Source organism: Chinchilla lanigera, unplaced genomic scaffold (genome assembly GCF_000276665.1).
Source record: "Chinchilla lanigera isolate Chin_1 unplaced genomic scaffold, ChiLan1.0 scaffold00112, whole genome shotgun sequence".
NCBI lineage: Eukaryota > Metazoa > Chordata > Mammalia > Rodentia > Chinchillidae > Chinchilla > Chinchilla lanigera.
Genome location: NW_004955513.1, coordinates 4,511,850 through 4,520,866, shown reverse-complemented (window position 1 = coordinate 4,520,866; position 9,017 = coordinate 4,511,850). Strand labels below are relative to the sequence as shown.

General features: G+C 61.4%; 3 protein-coding genes across 3 annotated transcripts in view; 1 reads left to right on the top strand and 2 right to left on the bottom strand.

Moving 5' to 3' along the window:
- LOC102017044 (chromosome unknown open reading frame, human C9orf69) overlaps positions 1–422 on the bottom strand; it is a 3,759-nt gene extending 3,337 nt beyond the window's left edge. The window contains exon 1 of the mRNA XM_005408530.2: positions 170–422. The gene's annotated coding sequence lies outside the window, so the exon portion shown is untranslated. The remainder of the gene's footprint in view (positions 1–169) is intronic.
- Positions 92–6,770, top strand: LOC102026780. The gene is made up of 4 exons (XM_013506581.1): positions 92–145; positions 241–790; positions 2,488–2,573; positions 6,188–6,770. Exons 1-4 carry the CDS (start codon positions 92–94, stop codon positions 6,650–6,652), a joined length of 1,155 nt encoding a protein of 384 aa, XP_013362035.1. The 3' UTR covers positions 6,653–6,770.
- A 1,429-nt stretch (positions 6,771–8,199) lies between these two features.
- LOC102026458 (nascent polypeptide-associated complex subunit alpha, muscle-specific form-like) overlaps positions 8,200–9,017 on the bottom strand; it is a 4,582-nt gene continuing 3,764 nt past the window's right edge. The window contains exons 5-6 of the mRNA XM_013506580.1: positions 8,851–8,998; positions 8,200–8,771 (exon numbers count right to left, since the gene is read on the bottom strand). Of these exons, the coding sequence (XP_013362034.1) occupies positions 8,200–8,771; positions 8,851–8,998 (720 nt within the window). The remainder of the gene's footprint in view (positions 8,772–8,850; positions 8,999–9,017) is intronic.

The window sequence follows — 9,017 nt, the reverse complement described above, 5'->3', positions numbered from 1 at the left end:
GACGTCCTGGATCACGCGGCAGGCCAGCGGCGCCGGCGACCGGCCCTGCGGGCGCCCCTGTCTCCCGGGGTTCCGAGAGCGGGGCGGCCGCATGCTGCCCAGGGATCAGGGTGATGGCGCGGCCCCTCACCCACCCCTGACTGGGGCCGGCTTGAAAGGAAGAGCGCACCCAGGGTCGACTGCCGGAGGCGTTTGGCCCAGCGTGGGAGCCGTAGCGCCGTCCCTCTGCGGCCACCGTAGAGCGGGCTTACGCCCCCTCCGCCCCCCGCTCCTCCGCGGAGCCTAGCGGCGCTGGTCTCTAGCCCGCGCGAGCGTCCTGGAAGTCTACGCTGCTGCGGGGACGCGCGCGTGCGCACACCTCGAGCGTCCCCTGACGTCACCGCCCACGAGCGTCGGCTGAGCGGCTTGTTTTATACTGGAGCAGTCCGCTCGAGCCTGGCGGGGCGCTTCTGCGCACGCGTCACTGCCCCACCCCACCCCCACCCCCGCCCGTCGGCAGTGCGCGTGCGCGTCCATGATCGGACCTGGAGTTTCTTCCGCCCCCGCCACCACCCCCCGGGGCCCTGGACCCTGCGGGCTACAGTTCTGTCCCCCGGAGCGGGGGCCGGGCCGGGCCGGTCGGAGAGAGGCGGGCAGGGAGGGGAGGCCGTGCGCAGCCGGGGCTCCCCGTCCTTCTGCTCTGGGCGAATCCACACGTGTGAACGCCACAACAGCGACGAGCGTCCTGCCAGCTGCGTTCCTGTCGCTGTGTCCGGAGAGCCATTGGGATGCAGCAGCCCGCGTCCCTCTGGTGGGCAGCAGGGCCGAGGCAGCAGCACTCGGGGAGGCGTCACTCCCCGGGAGGGGACAGTGCGAAGCAGGTGCCACCCGTCTTTCGGGACGTCCTGCTGACAGTGGGCTGGCGCCACCTGCCGGGGCAGTGCGTGCAGTGCGCAGGCTGGGGAGCTGGCTGGCGGGGAGGGCCCTGGAGGGGCGTCTCTGTGGCTGTCCTGCAGCAGAATTGCTGTGACCGTGACCGAGGCGCCCACCCAGCCGGCTGCACCTGCCGCCTGGCTACTCAAAACCACTGCCCACCTGGCCTTTGTCCTGTGGGGAGGTACAGAGCCCTTCCTTTGCCGCGCAGGCAGCTGTGAGCCCACCCCAGCCACCCTCCCAGATTGTCCGCGGGTGGAGGTGGGGCGCAAGGACTCATGTCCAGAGTCAGAGTCGAGTAATACTGCTTTTTCTCTCTTCCGTGCTGGGTGACGGGCGCTCTGTCGCTGAGCCCCGCCCCAGCCCCCCACGATCGTTTTGAACTGACTTGCCCTTGGGGAAGCCAAGTGTGACTTCAGGCTCAGTGACAACCCCACCCCAGCCCCGTCTGTGGCTGGCTGCCAAGGGACCTGTGATGGGACAGCAGGTGGGATGAGGCACAGGGAGCCCAGCTTCCACGTGGTCTTTGTATAGGTCGCTCTACTGCGGCCACCTGCTGCCGGCCCACGGAGAGTGAGTCCATTGCCCTCCTGCTCTGGCCACTTTTGTGGCTGCTGGAGCCACAGAACGAGGTCCGAGTGACCACACCGTGCTGTTTCCCAGGGCAGCGCCCACCTCGGCTTCCTGGATATTCCCCTTGGTGCTCAGTGCCAGGCAGTGGGTGAGGAGCTTTATGGGCACCCACATGGAGGCTCCTGTGGACATCGCCTGGCCAGGGAGTAGAGAAGCCTTGAGTTGAAAGGCGTATGCATGGTTGTGGTGCCCCCAGGCAGGAAGGGGCAAGAGCCCCTGTGGGGGCCTGAGGACATGCTGCCATTTGTGCCACCATGGGGGGCTCTGTCTCATAGTTGGAGTAGAACAAGAAGCCACTCTTACCTCCCGTCCTGATTCTGGTCACACCACAAAGCCACCCGCCACTGGCAGCTGCTGTGTCTGCCACCCAGCGGGCATCACTAGTGGTTGGGTCTGCTGTGGGCCAGTGCACGCTGTCAGATGGCTGCTTCCCTGTGTCACTTGGTGGCAGAATCCCAACCCACAGGGATGGTGGCATACCTTGCTGTGAAATCCTGGGGTCTGCCATCTCCACAGAGACTTTCCCTAGTGCTAGGGAGCGTGCCTTCCTTCATGTCCCAGGCCGGGCCCCAGAGGTCACTGCAGACATCACAGGTGGTGTCATGAAGAACAGCCCACAGTGGGTTGCTCAGACCCAGCCTCCAGCCTGGCTACCGGCTCTCCCAAAGGCACAGTGTCAGCCCATCAGCCATTTCTCCTCTGCAAGGCAGGGTCAGGACACGCAGGCCTCGGGGGGGAGGGTATTGGTGCAGGAAAAGCCACTGCTGGAGTGGGGCCGGCTTCCCAGGTGGCCTCCCGTGGTCCCCTCCCCAGGAAGTCCCTTGCACACTGCCCAGGATCAACCTGTGTGTCCAGGATGTGAGGCAGAACAGCAGAGTGACCTCTGAGGCTAGGCAATAAAACACCCTGTGGCTTCTGCCTCTCTCGCCTTGGCTCTTGCAGATGTCAGGTGCTCCCATGGTGGCCGCCATGTTGGGAAGGTGCACAGAGCGCCCGAGGAGAAGCGGAACCCCCTCCAGAGCCACGCGGTGAGCAGACTGGGAGTTGGGGTCTCCAGCCCTGTCTGAGTCTTCACAGGACCACAGCTCAAGACAGACCCAGCCCCAGTGTGGCTGCAGCTCAGCTCCTGACTCAAACAACGATAGAAAGGCTCATTATGGGCTGGATTGTGTCCACAAGTTCACATGTTGAATCTCCTGTCCCCAGGATCTTAGCAAGTAACTGGGTTTGGAGACACAGCCTTTAAATTTTAATGTAAAATGGGGTCACTAGGATGGCCCAAAATCCAGCGTGGCTGGACGTTAGGACACAGTCAGGCACAGAGGGACGACCATGTGAGGACACTGGAGAGGATAGTGTCCCTCAGCTGAGAGGCTTGGGAGGAGCTAGGCCTGTGTCCAGGCTAGTGAGGCACAGGGGACTCTGCTCCAGGTCCCAGCCCCTTACGAGTAGAGTAACATTGACCTTGAGCCAGTTACTGCCTCTCTGAGCCCCTGGAGGGGGCCAGCAGCAGCGTGGGCTGTGGTGTCATCCTCCTGGGTGCCAGTCTGCACTATGCCCCTGGGTCTGCCCGGTGCACGTGTGACCACGTACTCAGGGGCTCTCGCTACCCCAAAAGGCATTGGCCACCATGTGGTGGCACTGGCATTGACCTGCCTGGGCGGCTAGAGCAGGGTGCCACATGCGGTGGGGTGCAGTCACTTCCAGCTGCAGAGGTTGCAGGCCGAGGTCAGGGGATGCTGGGCCAGAGAATCCTCTTCCACAGGAGACAGGCCTCAGTAGGCCGCGCCCCTCCCCACAGGTGCCCTCTCCAGCCTGGGCTTCCTTTCCTCCTTCCAGCTGTGTCACTCCCGGGCTCGCCTTGCCTTGTCCCTGTCGCTTCTGGTTGAAGCCCCCAGGGCAGAGCCTCCTCTTTCCTGTGTGCCCTGGGCACCTGCTTGGTTGGGGGTTAAAGTGCTGCCTCCACACGGAGACCCATATGCTTTGAGCCTTTGGCCTCAGCCTGGTGTGGCCTGGGGCAGACTCAGCCTGCAGGAGGGAGGGGTGGACGTCCACTCCTGTGTGACAGGCATCGGGGACCACTGGGGGCGGCTGCACAGCCCCTCCTACCCCCTGCCCCCGGCCAAGCAGTAAGGGCAGAGCTCAGGTTGGGGTCAGTGACTTCACCTTCCCTGGGGCTGGGGTTGTGGCTTGGTGGCGAGCACCTGCGCAGCCTGCTCGCAGCCCTGGGTTCCAACCCCAGCACAGCCAAAAAAAGCAAAAGAAGCCAGGTGTGGTGGCGCACACCTGTAATCCCAGCACTTGGGAGGCTGAGGCAGGAGGATCATTGCAAGTTTGAGGCCAGCCTGGGCTACAAAGTGAGTTCAAGTCCAGCCTGAACTGCATGGCGAGACCTTGTCTCAAAAGCCAAAAAAATAAAAAATAAAAAAAGCAAAAGAAGACTGACATGGAACCCTTAGTCAAGGCTGGAGCAAAAGAAACACTTAGGCACTCTGGAGGCTGAGGCAGGAGGATCATTGTGAGTTTGAGACCAGCCTGAACTACAGAGCAAGACCCTGTCTCAGAAAGACAAAAAAATAAAAAAGAAGCACTCAATAAATGCCTTGTCACAAAACGGAAATGCCCACGGCCCACCAAGGCAGGCCACAGAGTAGGCTGGTGGACAGAGACCTGGGGCGGAGTGGCCACTCTTCCACATTGAGGGCAGACATGGTCCTTTGGGGCAGCAGGCTGTGGGTGCTTAGTGGGCCCATCCTCCTGAAACCCAGACCTAGACCGTGAAGGGCAACTGGAGGCTGCAGTTTGAGGTCCGCGCTCACCCTGGGGTGGCCCCGGACCCAGGCTTGGGTTGTATTTCCTCCTGGACCAATTTCACAAAAAGACTCAAGTGCTGATTGAACAGTGTGTTGTTGACGCTGGAGAAGATTTGTAACCGGGCTGATCAGCGCCCTGGAGTGTGGGCCGTTTCCAGGGCTCCCAGGGAACCAGCGTGGAGGCAATGTTTTATGGCACCTTTGGAAGACAAACATACACATTTATATGTCACTTGTTGCCATATAAATGCTAACTTGTACTTCTTTCAAAACTTTTAATGAATTGCATGCATTCCAGGAGATTTATAGGGTGCCCGGGGTGGCTCAAAATGTTACTTTCAACATATTTGTCACTTTGGCAACGGCGCCCAAAAAACCTGGGGGACGCTGCACTCAGAAATCAATCATAGGTGGACGCACCTTCAGAGAGGGTTATTTTGGTCGTTGATGGCTGATGGGCCCCCCAGTGCAGGATTTAAAGTTAAATTATGCAAAATCAAAAACAAACCTTATAATACTTAATCAAACATGCATAAAACTGTCAGGTCCAAATAAATTCTCTCAATTAACTCGCTTGAGATTGTGATTGCATTTGCTAATTTAATCAGCCCCAGAGTAATCTGGAGGTGGGGTTGATGAATTCCTGTGAACTAGGCCCAGGGGGACGACGCCAGGACCCTGAGCCGGGGCAGCAGCCTGTGGACATAGCAGTGTCCGAAAACTGTGCTTTTCCTTCTCTTTCCTTTTTCTGTTTTTGTTTTTGTTTTCTTTTACAGAGCTGGGGGTTGAGCCCAGGCCTCATGCAGGGCAGGGAAGCACAGTGGCCCTGGGCCGCACCTTCCAGCTGCTCTTTCTCCACTTGGGAAGGCAGCTTCGTTTCGCGGAGACGGCGCTGTGGCCAGGCCCAGGCCCACCTGCGCAGCCGCAGCGCGGGTGCTTCGCCCTCCAGCCCTTTCTGGGAACAGCCAGAAGGGAAGCAGCCTGGAAAGTCTCCACTTCCCTCCTGCCCTGTACCTGTGCCTCTGAGTCTTTGAGGCTTTGTGCTTTTGGGGGAGGGGCAGGCAGGCATGGATCGGGGATGGGCACTGTGCCCTGCTCCTGGGGCGAGCGTGTGAGGGGACCCACAGCCACGGCACCCTGCGGACACCTGGCCACCAGGCTATGATGCCGAGCCCTGGGGCTCATCCAGCTGCCACGGAGATGGCCGTGTTCAAGGGGCCACCCCACCCCAGAAGGCCACATCCAAGGGGCCACCCAAGCCGCAGCAAATGGCTGCAACCCCGTGTGCTCTAAACGTGGACCGGCGTGGTGCAGTGTTCTGTCTTTGTAAAGCTCAGTGACTTAGCTCAACCAAAGGGAAGTCTGCTTCCTGCATTGTTCCGGGTGAGCAGAGGAGAGAGGGACATGGGGAAGGAGGCAGGAGGCTCGCACCACCCTCCCCAGAGCTGCGTGGGGGTCCAGCTGGCCCTTGGTGCAGCCCATGCCCCAGACGTCAGCCCACATCCTGGGATCCCCATCTCAGCACCCCACTCAAGACCCCCACGTCATCCCCAGAGCCCTTCACGCCCCCTCCCATGTGTGGGGGAGATCTCTGGAGCCCTGGGCAGATGGCGCACCCCAGCTCCCCAGCTTCCCTGAGCGGATGCTGGGCCAGAAGGGGTGGTACCCACCTGATCCCTGCTTCATTTTCTTTACTTACCCAAACTGGGTGGCCGTGCCCACTTGGGCTTGTGTCCTGCTGTGTCCGTGGCTTGAGCATCTGTAAGGAGCGTGTCCGTGTCTGTGAGTTCCCCTCCTGAATTGGATGCTAAATGCCACACTGTGTCCAGCATGCAGGTGCCTGGTCAGCCACCCCGTCATGCTCCACCAGCCAGACACAGAACGGGTGCCCAGGTTGGGTCATCATGAATAACACAAGGAAAGCCCCGTGCATCTCCGGACAGATGCGCTGCTGTGCACCGACTTCCAGGCCCTGGTGCCCACAGTGCCCGGGCCACCCTGCCAACCAGCCAGCCAGGCTCTGGCCTGAAGTCCTCCTTGCTGCTGCCCACAAACCTGCCCTCTGTGGGGACAGATGGAGCTCCCTGCCTGGGACTGCAGCCTCTGCTAGCCCTCTCCAAAGCAAGCGGCAAACAGCACCCAAGCCTCCTCGGGCAGGGCAGACTCGGTGGCATCCTGTGACAACTGCCCATAACACTGCTGGCCACGGTGAAGGCTCAGGAGCTTCAGAAAGGGGCGCCTGCCACTGCCTGGGAAGCTGTCAAGCACAGGCCTTCCTGGGAGTCAGAGGGTGATGTCCCCAGAGGCAGAGGTGGCACAAAGCCATGTGCAGACTGGCTATGGGCAGCACTTGGGCCCATGGCACAGAGGTAACTGGAACAGGGCCCAGGGCGGGCAAAGCCTAAGGACATGCTGCCAAGTGAAAGAAGCCAAACAGAAAGGGCAAACCCAGCCAGGCAAGGTGGCACACGCCTGCAATCCCAGCTACTCAGGAGGCTGAGGCAGGAGGCTCTAAGTTCAAGGCCAGCCTGGGTAACCTAGCGAGACTCTTTCTCAACAAACAAACACAAAGAAACGGACAGCTGCTGTGTGGTTCCATTTATCTTCGATCCTCAGGGTCATCACCTCCGGAGAAACAGGCAGTAGGGGTGGTGCGGCGCTGTGGAGCAGGTGTTGAGTGTGGACCCAGTGTACCCCCATTCAGGAAGGCGAGACCTCTGCGGGTGGCAGGTGCTACATGACACTGTGTGCCTGGGATCCCTAAAGGGGTAAACTTGGGGCTGGGAGGGCAGTTCGGTGCCGTGCACCTGCCCGGCGAGTTGGGGCCTTGGGTTTCAGTCCCAGCGCCACGAGAAAGGAGTAAATTTTATGTTCTGTTTGCCACAATAAAAAGAAAATCAAGACTATCAAAGAGGGCAGACAGGAGTGCAGGGTGGTGGCTAGGGTGGGGGTAAACTGAGGCAGGCTGGGAGCCACTGGCACTGGTGACATCCTCACGAGTATCCTAGCAGCTGTCCCTGGAGGCTGCGGGGCAGCCAGGGCGGGTGTCCCTGCTGGGCCCCTCGGAGCAGACGGAGCGCAGTTCCCACAGACAGGGCCTCTGAGCCCCGCTCACTGAGAACCCCACGCTGCCCCGGGGCTCCAGCGCATTGGCCTGGGCCTGGACTGCAGCCCACGTCCCATCTGCCTGGGCACAGCTCCTGTGGCCCAGACACCTCCTCCTCCTGCTCCCTCCCAGTGACCGGCCGCCTCAGCCCGTGTTTAAATTAAACTCTGGGGGGTCACATTCCCACGGTTCACTGTTGCTAGAGAGAAGCTTGGATGTCATTAACGTCTGCCCTCAGCCTTCACAGCGCTGTCTGGGGCGCGGGCGGACCTCCTGCACCGGTGACTTCCCCAAGAGACAGCGCTGTCCAGAGACGCAGGTCCCCTCACTGGGCCGTTTCTGTGCTTGTCGTGAGCCCTTAAAGGACCACGTTTCGTTCCAAATGACTTTTGGACAAGCAATTCTAAGCTTGGTCCAGTGTCCTTGTGTAAAGGTGCTACCATCGTTTGTTACTGTTTATTTGATTTCTTAAATAAAGATGTCTGTCCAAAAATAAAAATTTCCAGGATGGAAGATCAAAGGCTGAAGGCAGTGAGAAGCCTCACTCCCCTGGCCGAGCTGGGGTGCGCTCACCTCCCCGCTTCCTCCATTTTCATCCTCCCTCCCTCCCTCCCTCTTTCCCCGCCCACCTCACTTGCTCTGCTCGCTCTGATAAAGTACACACAACATGAAACTGACCATCTCGCCGTCTCTAAGCCGCCAAGGCCGTCACCACCTCCATCCACCAAGCGCCATTCACCGCCGTCCCAGAATGGCCTCCGGGCGCGGAAGACATAGGTGCCGGGCTCCCAGCTCCCGTCTCTGTCCCTCCCCAGTGCAGCCCTCGGGCAGCCCGGCCCTGCCTGCGCCGGCCTCGAGCTCCACGTCCCCACCGAGCGCGCAGCTGCCTGGCCTCCCTGGTGGGGGACGGGAGGGAAGGACCTTGTGTCCCGCTGGTGGGGGCAGTGATACGTCCCACTCGTCTGTCCCTGTCACCCGAGGGCTGGGTCTGTGCTGTGTTCCCGGGCGCTTCCCTGTCCCTCCTCCTGCCACCGCTGAGCAGCGAGCTCTTTGGGCGGGACCTGGGCCCCGTGCTGGGGAAAACGCACTGGCCAGGAATCCCCGGGTGGAGTTCTTGACAGGCGGGCCGACCTGACGGTGCCCGGGCTCCCGGCCAGGCCCGGGGACAGCCGGGGTGGGGAAGCCTGGGGGCAGGGAGGGTTCTTCCAAGCACTCCCGGCGCTGCCTCTCCCGGCGGGAGCACGGAGCGGCCAGTAGGGGGCGCGCCTGGCCCGCGAAGGCGGAGCGGGGCGCGCTCGGCCCGCCCGCTGCATTCAACAAAGGGCGGGGCAGGCCACGCTTACCCGGCTCACGTTTCAGCTCAGTGCACCCGCGCAGCCCGTGCACCCACGCCCTCGGGCACACTCAGCACACGCGCGTCGTCCGCACGCTTGCTCGCCCCAGCTGCTCCAGGGCACCTGCGCCCTGCGCCTCGCTTACGGCCCGCGTCGGCGGGGCGCCCAGCGGGTCCGCGGTGTGACCCAGCGGGCCGGACCTGCCTCGGCCTCGGCGAG